Below are 13,529 nucleotides of genomic sequence, written 5' to 3' on the forward strand. Positions count from 1 at the left end.
TACCAGAGAAGGGAAATTGTCTATTGCATACCTATAGAGTCGTCTTTTAATTTTAAATGACTTTCAAAGTTTAATAGTAAATATCCTTTAGTTTGTATCCTTGAACTCTAAATAAATAAACACAATATCAATACAAACAATTGTTAGAATTAATCATAAACTGGATATGCGAGACTGTTCACTGGCCTTATCATTTATGGTGGTGTGTGTTATCAGTGAAGGACTAAGCACTTGTAAAACGAACAGAGGTGTCTGTTTATTGATTTCTTATTTAAATTGATATATCTTTTTCATAGCAAGGTCGGCAGAGGGAACATGGGAACTTGTGTGTTAACACACTCTGTTCCTATTAAGACTTCCTTCCCCACTTTCTGTCGGATTCGGTGGAGTGGCGTAACTTAACGCCGCTCTCGCCCTCGTTACCAGAACGAGAAAATGAAAATATTAAATATTTCAGTTCATTGAGTAGGAATCGAATCCTCAAGTTGTCGCATTACGACGATTGTATCCCTCTTCTAAACAAAATAAATTGAATGAAAAAAATTAGATTTTTATATATTTTTTTTCCAGATTATAACACAACCTGGATTTTATTATCTAACTTAAGTGATAGTGAACAACCAGTGACAGGTTTTTTTTTATTTTACGGTTTTTTTTGTATATGTGATTAATTTTTTTATTATACATTTATTATATTTATATTTTTTCTATTTTCAATTGTTTTTTTGTGTTCTAAAAGAGTATATATTATTGTGCTTCTTTGGGTTGTCCTTTTGATTAATGTTGCAATTTTATGTTGAGTATTTTTTAATATTACCCTTTGTCCTGTATACACGTAGTAGGGTACTGGCAGAAGGAACCTAGTGTTATGGCACTTTGTTCCCCACGCACTGCATAATTTTGACTTTTTCTTTTACCAGAGCGAAGAAATGAAAATAATTCATTGCCCGAGCTGGATTTGACATCACAATCGTCAGGCTTACTGTCAGACCCTATGCCGCTGCGCCACCAGCCTGCTACCAGCCCACTCTAATAGGAAATATATGGGTGGACTTTTTATGTGTGTTTGTATGTATGTACATATTTTTGCGAAATATACACTATATAATAAAATAATGAAAAAAAATATAAAAATTGACAAACGCTTTTAGGGTCTTTCAAATAAAAATGAATTTCTAAAATCGATTCACAACTGATGTAGAACTGATGTCAAATATAAAACCTCCACCTTTTGTGAAATCGCTTTAAAATGTGCAACTTTATCTTACAAAAGCGCTTTATAAAAGTCCGATAAAATCGGCTGGTCAGTACAGTTGTTCCGAAGATTAGTCCAGATAAACAGAAAGACAGACCGAAAAACAAAATTATTGCATATGTCGTAGTATCGTGTAAATAACTATATGCACTTAAGGAAACACGTATTTTGAAATGACAGACAGACACTTTAACATAAGTGCTCGTAGATATAGGGCTTTATCGTTATCATATATGATATACCTACCCCAACGTGACAACGTGTCTTCCACTGCATGTATTATATATAATAATCGATGTAACGTGATTCATTTGTAAACATTATCAATTCTATGTACCGTTATCGCCTTATGTCGTGTAATTCTTAGCTCTGTAGTTGTAGTTGCGCGTTCAAATCCTATAAAAGATGAATATTAATTTAATATTTTAAAGGTTTATTTTATTATCTTTCCCCCGTCCTCATCTTCCACTCATCCCACTCTTAGCTCGCTGTAAAATAAATAATAAATTTGGATTCTGCCTGCTATAGGAAGTACCTATAGATAATTATGAGTACATATATAAAACGTTTCATTCCTGGTACTGACTGACTGACAAACAACGCGCATAACATTGACTCCACGTCAGTATTTCCAAAAGTACTGTCTATAATAAGCTTATTAATATGAATAGGATAAAATTCTTCGTATTCTAAAGCTATTTTTATCTTTTCATTATAAGTAATTAATATTTAATTTATAGCTATTATAGCGCAATGCAGCGCCGTCATACGCGGTATTTGAGAGTTCGATCCCTGCTAAATACAAATTGTGGACAATATTATATATGAAATTAGGGCCAGTCGTACGACAGTGTACAGTGGTACAATCATGCGATGCGATGCTGTTAACGCGACAAGTTGTAGGTTCGATTCCCACTTGAGGAAATGAAATATTTAATATTTTCATTGCCTCGCTCTGGTAACGAGTCAAAGCCCGGCATTGAATCCGCCATATAGAAATCGGCGTTAAATAAGAAATAGAAATGTATTGAAAGAAAGTCTCTCAGCAAAATGACGGGTACAACTTTGAATAGCAAAGAACACATTTAGTGTGCTTATTTATATTATTTATTTATTTATTGTTGTTATTTAAAAGGGTAGCTAAGTAAAGATATTTTGATCAGCTGTGCTTCTAATGGATAAACGACACTTAACCTAACAAAATAACTTCTTACTGATGAAAATATTTTTTTAACTGACCAAAACAACTTTCCACTGATTTTTATGGGTTGGTGGCGTCATATTTTAATTGAAACAAACTTTTATTATTATTTTTATTTTTTTACGATTTCAGAACAGTTGATGAATTCCAACGACACGTCCGAACAAGTCCTAGCTTTAGTGCCTCCTGAGCTACACAAGTACCTGACAGTACATCCTAGAAATGCTACTGGTAAGAACTTTTTTAAATTGGATAATTTGGGCTATTTTCTGGCTCTATAAAATAATTTCTCTCTTTCTTCTCTTCTTCTTTTCTTCTCTTTTTCTTCGTACGCTTTCTTGTAACAGAGCAAAGAAATATGGATAAATTCATTCTGTCATCGTGTGTATCGAATTCACAATCACCGCGACACACGCTGTGGCATACCACATCACCACTACGGTGTTAAAATTGTTTTTTTAAGACAGGCAGAGGGAACTTGGGAACCTACTTTTAAGACTCTGTTCCGCATTAGGAGCTTTGTCTCAATACCAGAGCAAAGGAATGAAAATATTTAATTTCCTTTAATGGGAATCGAACCCGCCACCTATTATGTTAACAGTCTCACGCCTGTGCCCCTGCGCCACAACTATCCTCAAATGTTTATAGATACCATATTTACTAATATAAACCGGTGTATATAACTTGTGTATATGAACCATTCTAATCTCAATTGCAAATAATTCCTTAGATCAAAACAAACCTTGTATTGTATGAACAATTGATTCAATTGATATACAATATAAACATTAAATTGAGGCCAATCATTGCGTGGGGACAGTATGGTTGTAGACGTGACTGGTTATGGGTTTGATTCCCACTCGAGCATGAAATATTAAATATCTTCATTTTTTTTGCTCTGTTATTCAGCCAAAGCCTGAGCAAACCAAACAAACTAAAACATACAGCGTAAAGCTAAAAAAAATATTGACGCTCTTATATGGTAGTGGAATAATGACTGAATGGTAACTTTATATTTGTGGGTTCGATTCCGCACAATTTAGAATGTTTTATCTCTAATTCGAGTGGAAAGTAGAGAGTGAAGTGTGCGATACGAGGTTATTTTTGCCTTTCTTGCTGTATGTGGTATTCATAGTGAAGCTATATGTATATTTTATATTTTTTTATTACAGCAAATGCAACAGAAAAATACGGAACCAAAAATGTATCAGATATACTTCGGGCCATCACTAGGGCTAATGAAGCACAGACTATATATAATAAGGATATATTCGGTCCGGTCCAGAACGACACTATCATTATTGCTATACAGGTATGTATGACATACAGTTCCACGCTGTATCTGGCATATAGCAGAGTATGGGGAAACCTAGTGTTTAGACACTCCTTTCCACACGCACCGCCTAATTTTCGAAGCATTTAGTTTTGAGTGACGAAATTCAACGCCGCGCTTTGTTTTTGTCTACAAATTGTGTGTACCTAAATAAAAATATTTCATTACCCCGAGTGGGAATTGAACCCATCACCGTTTCGTTTACATTCAAACGTAGTGCCGCTGCCCAACGATAGCTTTGCAATAAAGACTAAAATACACTATTTTACAAATTATTATTTTAATGAATTTCCTTTAGAGGTGCCAAGTTATGTGTCACTCGGAATGAAACTCTATGTAAAGAATGAGCGCGGCGTTGAGTTACACCTTTTAACCCGTGATGTCTACAAAAATAAGGCGGTGCTTCCTTCTGATTTTCCTGCTACATATATGCAGTGTATAGTGTGAATCCAAATTGAACAAGTGATAAATTAAAAGTGCCTGAATATTGTTATATGAGGCTGTCTTGAAACGGCACTAACAATTAAAAATTAAAAATGTGAAACCAGTACAAGAGGTGTAGGCTTGTTACCAAAATAAATTATAAGCTAAGCTGAGGCCTACGCTGTATATAAACGCACACGAACTGTATCTACTAGACAAATGTCAACTTAGTATTTTAAAAAATATTCAATATTGAATGAAACTACTACTTTTATTATAATTTTAAAAAAATCTATTTTGGATACGAACCCAGTACTATCTCGTAATGGTGTATAATAACTATCAAAGAAGACAATGCACCTAAATATTTTTTCTGTTAAATTATTATCTAAGCCTAAAGGGCCTAAATTATAATTTAGCACAGTATTAACATTATCAAAAACAATATAAAATATTATGATTATGATATAGCTTGTTTAATAAAAACAAGAACATTTCTGAAAAATTAGACATTTCTGAAATTTACAATTCAGTAGATTCTGAGATTAAGGCAAAAACTTCGGTTTACACATTTTCCTTTTGGCCAAAATGAACTCTTTCCCTCGCAACCCAGTTAAACTAATTTTTTGAGGTACTAATCTAGATTTCTTGGGCACTATCGTCTCCTTTTTCTCCTTCTTTTCTAGTGGTTCTTCTATCTTCTCTATCCATATGTATTGAGCGTCACGTGGTATATTCTGCTGTATTCTGAATTTGCGTGGTATCTGAAATTAATGTTTAATTATCTATATATTTTATGTAATTTTCATACGTTTATATATTATTTTTATATTACAAACTGCGAGTTGCCAATTTTTGTTCCTTACTTGGCTGGACACGCTTTCTGTGTCTAGATTTGACGCCACTTGACTATGTCAAACATAATACTGACGCAATTCCCATTTCCTCCTCTCCATTAGTTTCGTCACTTAACACCCAATATCTTGAATTTTGGAAAGTGATGTACGGAGTGTCTTAACATAAGGTTCTCTCTACCAACATTTCTATCCAATAATATTAAAAATATGAAAGTTTGTGAAAATGTTGATTCCACTTTCACGCAAAAACTACTGAATTGATTTGGATGAAACTCATTAATAATATAGCTTCATTATTAGGTACAATAAATGTAAATAATTAAGCGGAGGAAAATGGAAGGGAAGTGTTTTAACGAAAACGGACTGACTTAAGCTAAAGCGGGCGAATCTGCGCACGAGTCGCTAGTATTATATAATCATACCATTATTTCTTTACAAACATCAGGTTGTGGCGTATAATGTGGTATATACTCGTATTTAATAGGTTTCTTATCAATTCTTGCAAATTTTACTTTGGGAAAATCCGGTTTTTGATACCTGCAATTTGTTAATCATGATGAATTTCTATTAATATTTGAATGTTTTATTAATAATTCAATTTTAAGTTATTTTTGTTTTCACGGTACTTTAGTATAAAAGGCGCGGCGCTCCGAAAATTCAGGTAGGAAGGAGAAGGTTATGTAATAGTAGCGTAAGCAGAGGGAGAGTCCACCCCCACTTTGCGCCTAATTTTGGAGACATTGCGTGTTAAGTAGCGATACTCTATGCTGCGCTTTTGCGATGCGAGGAAATGAAGATATCAAATATTTCATTTTATCGTTACCTGAGCGTGGAAAAGGAAATAGTTCATTCTTTTAAATGACACACTAATTTTGCAATATTAGTACTTAGATATGTCTTATAATATAAGATCTTAAATGTGAAACAACAAACTGAGAGACAAACTAAGATCTTATATAAATTAAAAAATACCAAACTAAGTCCCAATGATCCAAGTGTAGAGGTTCTGGCATTATGATTTTCATCCAACGTAGAATATCACATCTGAAAAAAATTGCACTAAAACCCAACGACACTAAAAGTAAACAACCAACTAAAAAACAGATAAAAATCTACAAATGGGAACACGTCTAAGAACATTCTCAATTAAGTCTCCACTCAAACAACAAAAAAACTAAATCAAAATCGGGACCAGAACAAAAATTAAAAAAATCACTTTTTTCTGATTTCTTTAAAAAAAACTGAGGCTGATATGGTGCAGTGGGGCAAAATCTAACTATAAGCGCGACGATAGTAGGTTTAATTAGTAGTAGACGGTAGTAGCTTGAAATTATTATCATTGTTTTCGTTCTGGTAAAAACACAAAGCTAGGAGCGTAAGGAGCGCTGTAGCCTATCCTACATGTGGGGTACAGCGTGCAGAAAAAAACCACTACCTAGTCCAATTTTTTCGTATACCCCAACTAGGTCCGGTACGGGATTTAAAGAAAGTGCAGTGAGTTAAAGGTTTTCGTGGCGGAAGACCAATGCTTCTTGTGAACTTGATGAATTCAGTACCAAATAGTTGATGAATTTTTGTGGTTATCATCTGAAACATGAATTTAATCATTGATGTATTTAATCATTACTTTTATCTTGCGGCTTCGCCCGCTTAATTAAATGGAAATCACTAATAAATAATTGTGCAATTTAGCGAAACTCAACGCCAAACTTAACCTCTTTACTAGAGCGAGGAAATGATAATATTAAATATTTTATGTTCTCGAGGGAATTGAACCCACAACCCGCCGCTTCTACAGTCGCACGCTTGTCGCAGTGCCCCTAACGCCAATACTTGAGGCCAGTCGTGGTACACTAGTATAATACCTACCTGTATATGACTTAATTCCTTTATATTTATAGCTGCTAAGTTCGAGGGGTCTTCCAGCATTAAGAGTCTCATGCCGTTTATATAATTTTCTCTGAAAGATTCCTGTAAAATAATTCAAAATCAAAATAAATGGTCATCTATATGCACCTACTACTAGTAATTACTCAATAATAACATACTCTTCAGCTTTATATTTTTAGTAGAGATTAATTTAACCTAGCGTCAGGCCTTTTTTCGCATACCAAGGTAAATAGGAATTGGAAACATTGCGTGTTGTGCGGCGGATCTCAACACTGCGCTTTGTCTACAAGAGCGGGGAAACGGAAAATAATTTAAATATAACTATTCTCCCGAGTGGGATTTGAACCCACAATCGTCACGATTACAGAACATATAGGCTATAACTGGCTGTACGCCTATAACTCCAAAAGCCCTAAAAGCATCCCAGTATCTTTTCAATTTGCATTTTTTTAGAAGATTTTTTTAGTCTCACGCCGCGATCAGAAAATTTTACGATTAAGACATTCCGATTCCTCTGAGTAAGAATCGAACATCTAAGAATTATTTATCCATACTACCATGCAGATTTAACTTCCCTTATACTCCGGTAATCCAACTTCCACATCTACCCATTCTTCTACATCTTCGGCGGTCCAATTGAAAGCTTCCGGGAAAGGAAGTTCATCCACAACTTTTGCTGTCAGTTCGTATAGAGTTAATGGTGATTTTTGACATGGATTTAGTTTTCTAAAACCAATAATGTTAGAGAGTCTTTTTATGGTTGTGAATGTTATTCAGTCTGCGAACGCAATTGTTGTTGATTCGTTATTTCCCCGAATGGGTATTCGGGGAAATTAATTGTTTTCATTTCTTCACTCTGGTAAATATATGATAGAATATGCTGCGTTGAGCTCCACTTCTCAATACGCATTGTTTAGACTTCAGATTAAAATTGGGGAAGGAATGTTTTGACACGAAATGCACTCTGCCTACACTGCAATATGTAGGGCACAGCGTTAAGTCTAAGAAGATGTATACAGAATAGCCATACTTATGCTTTACATAAGGTTCTTCTTTCTCTTCAAATTCTGTCTGATCATGTCTTGGAGTTTGAGTTTTAAGTTTTTTGGGTTTATTTTTAAGTTTTTTTCGAGATACATTATCTTGATCTGTCATCTATGTGATATAGCAAGTTTTAATTCGAATTATTAAGGAACTTCATTTTTAACTTTAAATACTTATTTATGCTAAAAAGTATGTATTCTAAGAAAATTAAGTGGTGAAACTCAACACCGCGATTTGTTCTGCCAAAGCAGGGAACTTAAAAAGAACGAAAGTTTAGCGTTTCACTGAATTCTGTCTGACTATCTCACAAAATACTACATTAGGTTGATTACTTCATATCGATTCGTTTGCAGAAAACATTTATGACACTTATAATAATTTAATACAATATTAGATCAAAGCCTTACTGCAGTTTAATGTTTTTATTTTCTATTGTAATTTAATCTCCATATATATTTTTACAAAATATAAACTTTTTGACAACAGTCATAAATCACAAATTCCGAGGTGTCATTTGGTGACAGACACTTTTTTTACTGTATTTTTAAACTAAGTAGAGTTGTTTCTTTTAATTCGATTAAAAATGTATTTACAAAATGATTAATAAAAAAATAAAAGCCAGTCGTGATGCAGGGGCATAAGCGTGCGACAGTAATAGCGACAGATTGTGGGTTCGATTCCCACTTGAAGACATGAAATTTGTAATATTTATATCTCTGTACTGTGGCGTCGAGGATCAACTCATCAGAGAATTTGGCGAAAAATGGAGAACAGAAGTGCCTTAATGGAAACGGAGTATCTTAGTACTAAGTTCTCAGGTTCCCTCTGCCTTCCCACTCTATGCACGAGAAAGTCTGAAAAAATGGGAAAAAAAACATCGCATTAATCCATCGGGTTTTTTTCGTTCTTTTCTTATTATTTCAGGCTAATACAAGGCAATTGTAACCTACAAAAAGGTCATAACTTTATTTACTTTGTCAACAGGTTCACACCCGGCTCACATATTTAAGGCATTTAATAGTATCGTTGGCCCAAGCCAGAGATATCGATAAAACGCTACTGATATTCTCACACGATTACTATGATGATGAGATCAATAATTTGGTTCGGAGTATAGATTTTACTAAGGTAAGTTGAGAATGACGTAAAAGAGGGAGATACTGGTAGAAAGAGAAGATGTAAGGAGAAAGAAGGATGGAAGCGAAGTTGGGGTTCCCGGTACTTTTTTGTGTTTTTAATGTTATTACATTTATATTATAGGTTATGCAAATATTTTACCCTTATTCAATACAAACACATCCCGCGGAGTTCCCCGGAGTCGATCCCAACGATTGTCCAAGAGATGCAAAATTAGAACAGTAAGTAATTTTTAATAGTATATCATTTTTTTTATAGTTTCTAATGCTAATAATGTATAATAGTTCAGACATCACTTCAATGACATCCAAATAATTCAAACTGTTGCTGAACCCACGTCTCCTGGACGGTTGCTTCACCAGTATAACGCACATAGCAGATTAGGTAGAGAGAACCTAATGTTAAGACACTCCTTTATCATCACGACACTTCCGTTTCCCACTTTCCACCTAATTCTAGAGGCACTGCTAGTTGAGTGGCAGAATTCAACAAAATTACATATGTTATTTTTAATTAATTTAGTTTAACTCAATGATGTATAATTATATAACTATTTCCTTTATTTCTAGAGCGATAAAACTAAATTGCAACAATGCTTTGCATCCGGATTTACACGGCCATTACCGGGAAGCTAAATACACTCAAACCAAACACCACTGGTGGTGGAAGGCCAATAGGATATTTAATCAATTACAATGTACTATAGGACATACTGGTAAGTTGGATATAAGCAGGGATTAGTTGCACGCTCTATCTCGCATGTAGCAGGGTATGGAGCTAGGGAACCTGGTGAGAGAAAACTCCAGTCCCCATTAAGACACTTGTTTTACCCAGCTTCGGCCGAATTCCTGAGACATTGCGTAATAATGAGTGGAGGAACACAACGCCGCGCTTTACCTCGTTACTAGAACGCGGAAATGAGAATATGAAATATCTCGTTCTCGCGAGTGGGAATCAAACCCACAACCTATCGCACTTCTGGCGCCCACTTGTGTCCTATCGCCTTATACGTTTTCTTAAAGAACTTTTGAACTTTTTCTAGGTATGGTAGTTTTCCTAGAAGAAGATCACTATGTGGCTGAGGATTTTATTCACATGTTATATTTATTACGGTCGACCGCAGATAAAACTTGTCCGCAATGTGAAATATTGTGTCTCGGGACGTATCTCAAGACGTATCAGTACCATAGCAACAGTGATAAGGTAGGTTTTATAATTTGAATGCTGGAACTCAACGCCACGCACTTTTATCTCACTGGTCTCTCTCTCTCAGTCATTTTATTGAGTGGTAGTCGTTGCCAGTTTTAATAATAAATAATCCTATAATAGTAAACTTGCTCTAAATGCGCAATATTATGTCTCAGGATGTATTTCAAGACATACGTGCTGAGTGACTGACTTATGTAGTAGTGATAAGGTACAACTTATTTTATTTTTTGTCGAGTAGCAGAACTCGACGTCGAGCTTAGTCTAGACACGAGAGCGAGGAAATGAAAGTAATTTATACCCACGAGTAGGAATCGAATCGCATTTGCAGCTGCTGAGCCATGATGACAACAATATTTTTTTATTTTCAAGCATGTAGTAAATAGGGTAGGTAATGAATATAATATTACAACATTGTTTCAAATTTTCTTGTTTAGTTCAGAAATATTGCCATATAGATAAATAATTTAAATATAAACATTTTTATAAAAAGAGATTAGGACTAATTTTCAATATTTTTTTATTTAAAATTTATAAATTTATTTCACAAATTATAGAATTATTTCACAAATTATTCCAAAATGTTTCTTGATTTTCAATATCTATTAATAGTTAGCTCAATTTAAATAATATTTAGACTTAAATTACCTTTGCGTTCAGTAATTTAAAAAAAAAACATACATGGAAATGGATTCGTGTAAAACATGCAAAGTATATATTTCGTTTTATTATTTATTTAAATGTGATAAAACATACTTATTAAATTATTACAATGCTTAGCATCAATGTAATATAAAAAAAAGCTTTTATGTTTTTTTCAATATAGCGGTTAAACACATTTTTTTGTTTTCACCCAATGTTGCACTCATTCATTCACTCATTTATTATCATACAATAATGTGCTAAAATTAAACAAATTAACACAATTACACATTATTTATGTTTTTTAACTACTAAGCAATATAGTTTGCACAGCGTTGTGTTTATTTGTTGTTGTTATAATCTATGTAACTAAATGCATATTTAAATTTTATTTTGACAACTGTCATAATTGCAGCTTTTTTGTTTATTTTTTGAATGAATTTCTAATCTTAATAATATAATATATGTTTTAAGTGATATTTCAGCTGTCTTTTTAATATATTTTTTTATCTTTTGTATATAAAAAAATTGAATACTATTCAAAAATTGGAAAACATGGCTGTTACATATAATTAGACACGAGGTTAATTTTAATAAAGACTTTTTTAACCACTGTCAATTTTCTCGAAACGTCATAATAAAGAACTGACTCAATTTTTTTTTATTGGAAATAAAAAAAATGGCTAATGGTGTTTGTGTGAATATTTTGATATTTCTATTTTAATAGAAAAAAGTAATACAGTACGTTCGATGAGAGATGCCCGCAGTAAAGTTAGCTGTGCGCTTCGCGGATTTGATTTTTTTTTTGTTATTTTCAATTATTTTCTTCCCGAGTGAACAATGCGTAAAAGGGAAGTGAAGACACACCGGTCGTACTTTATATGTTTTACTATGAGTATATAAAAATATTTTATATGGCAGCTGTTATTTTTTTACTATAATTATGGGATAGGCTTTTCTATCTCTAATTCATTGTATAAGTGTCCAATTAAAAAAAAATTGAAAACAGAGGAAGAAGCAGTTAACACTCAACTACATACAGCAAGTGAGAGCGGTCAGCGAGGAAAGGAGAAAAAAACAGCAAGAGTGGAATTATCAAGTCTACCCGAATTTGTATTCGAATACGCAAAAGGTGGCAAAATATTGTTTTTTTTTTATTTTTCAATTTTTTCCATATTTTTTTCTTTCGCTACATCGTATAAATAAACATTGCATGTATAAAAAGGGTAGGCAAAGGGTTAGTGATAAGATTTATCGTTCCCATTGTACAATTTTCGATATATTGTAGACAACGCCGTACTTTTTGTCTTATTATCAGAGAAGAAAAAATGAAAATTGTTCTCTTTTTTACTATATAAAGTAGTTAGACTGGTTATGGTTACTTTAAGGATTGGTATGATTGCTATATTGTAAATAGTTCTGTTGTAAACTTTATTCTTCTTATAATAAATATAGAATCATATATACAGGTTGACATAATTTGATAAAGTTTTTCGTTGTATTATTTTATTTTTTTAAATAAATTGTTTGTGTAATGCATGTAAGCTTTTTGATGCTAGGCTTGGATGCAATGTAGTATTCATTTTTAGCACGTAGTGAAAAAAGGCAAAAAATATGTATTCTTACATTTCTAAAAAATATGGATTAATACTTAACCAATATTAAAAATATTTAATAAATAACATGTCTCTTGCCAATCAATGTAATGTAGTGTAGTTTGTAAAAAATACAATTAAATTTTCTAAATTTTTTTTACAATTTTGTAAAAATCGCACAACAGAGATGCTAATCCATTAAGTTACGTTACTACAATATACATAATACATACAAGTATATACATACATGTATGTATTATGTATATTTCTTTTGCCTATACTTTGAATTTGTTATTTTTTTTTCTTTTAAAATATTTTTTTATACTATAAAAAAGTTATGATTTTGAAATTTTTTGATGATTACTGTGGTGAAAATTATTTTTTGAAAGTTTCTTAATGTCTTCGTTATTTTTATTAAACTTACATATCACGTTATTTGTATATACAAAATATTAGTATTTGTGTAATTTTCATGTTTTATATATACTATATACATGATATATATCATATAAGCTATTTAAAAAAACGCTTATGAAATTAAATATCCATAAAATTAAAAAAATATATATATTCAGTAATTTAATGTTATTTCGTTTATTTTTGTATTTTCCTTATCGTTATACTTTTTTTTAATTTCATAACATAAATTACATGGGTCTTATGCATGAATTATTATTTTTAGTACACCGCACTGTATGAGTGATTGTAAACCACACTCTTAAAATAACCAAATATATATTGTACTTCTTATTTCCAGGCTTTTTAATCTTTTCTAAAACTAGATTTTACTTTTCTAACTAGAAGTCATAGTTTAATATTTTTTGCATTTTTATAAGTAATGCTTGCTTATGTATGTAACAATTGAGGAATGGAATTTGTATTGAAACTATTAATAAATTGAATGTTTATTGTTAAAATTTACTATTAAAATTGAGATTGGTGTCAA

General features: G+C 32.4%; 2 protein-coding genes across 10 annotated transcripts in view; one reads left to right on the forward strand and one right to left on the reverse strand.

Moving 5' to 3' along the window:
- Positions 1-13,529, forward strand: part of Mgat2 (alpha-1,6-mannosyl-glycoprotein 2-beta-N-acetylglucosaminyltransferase) — a 110,975-nt gene that overhangs the window by 11,512 nt on the left and 85,934 nt on the right. For 6 of the 9 annotated variants that reach the window (XR_014878080.1, XR_014878081.1, XR_014878082.1 and 3 more), the window contains 8 exons: positions 571-630; positions 2,589-2,687; positions 3,629-3,768; positions 8,988-9,131; positions 9,264-9,361; positions 9,710-9,855; positions 10,183-10,343; positions 11,998-12,120. Coding sequence is in view for 6 of the 9 variants with exons in the window: in XM_085187235.1 (XP_085043361.1) it covers positions 571-630; positions 2,589-2,687; positions 3,629-3,768; positions 8,988-9,131; positions 9,264-9,361; positions 9,710-9,855; positions 10,183-10,343; positions 11,998-12,120 (971 nt within the window). In the remaining 3 variants the exon portion in view is untranslated. The remainder of the gene's footprint in view (positions 1-570; positions 631-2,588; positions 2,688-3,628; positions 3,769-8,987; positions 9,132-9,263; positions 9,362-9,709; positions 9,856-10,182; positions 10,344-11,997; positions 12,121-13,529) is intronic. The other 3 variants (XM_085187238.1, XM_085187237.1, XM_085187239.1) reach the window with 3 other exon arrangements.
- On the reverse strand, positions 3,764-7,489 carry LOC146538684 (uncharacterized). The gene is made up of 5 exons (XM_085187258.1): positions 6,939-7,489; positions 6,505-6,656; positions 6,042-6,113; positions 5,492-5,606; positions 3,764-4,976 (listed from the first exon to the last, which is right to left on the reverse strand). The coding sequence occupies exons 1-5, from the start codon at positions 7,008-7,010 to the stop codon at positions 4,758-4,760; spliced, it is 630 nt and encodes a 209-aa protein (XP_085043384.1). The 5' UTR covers positions 7,011-7,489; the 3' UTR covers positions 3,764-4,757.

This window comes from Heliconius melpomene, chromosome 6 (genome assembly GCF_056956725.1).
Source record: "Heliconius melpomene rosina isolate 202511_hmr_F chromosome 6, ASM5695672v1, whole genome shotgun sequence".
Taxonomy (NCBI): Eukaryota; Metazoa; Arthropoda; class Insecta; order Lepidoptera; family Nymphalidae; genus Heliconius; species Heliconius melpomene.

What these genes read in the sequence shown, in the direction of transcription:
- LOC146538684 (XM_085187258.1), bottom strand. Translation starts at nt 7,010, where the DNA reads ATGAGACTCTTAATGCTGGAAGACCCCTCGAACTTAGCAGCTATAAAT. An exon ending in AGGAATTAAGTCATATACAG is followed by an intron (nt 6,657 to 6,938) that starts GTAGGTATTATA and finishes TTCATGTTTCAG; the next exon opens with ATGATAACCACAAAAATTCA. An exon ending in GATCATTGGGACTTAGTTTG is followed by an intron (nt 5,607 to 6,041) that starts GTATTTTTTAAT and finishes AACAAATTGCAG; the next exon opens with GTATCAAAAACCGGATTTTC.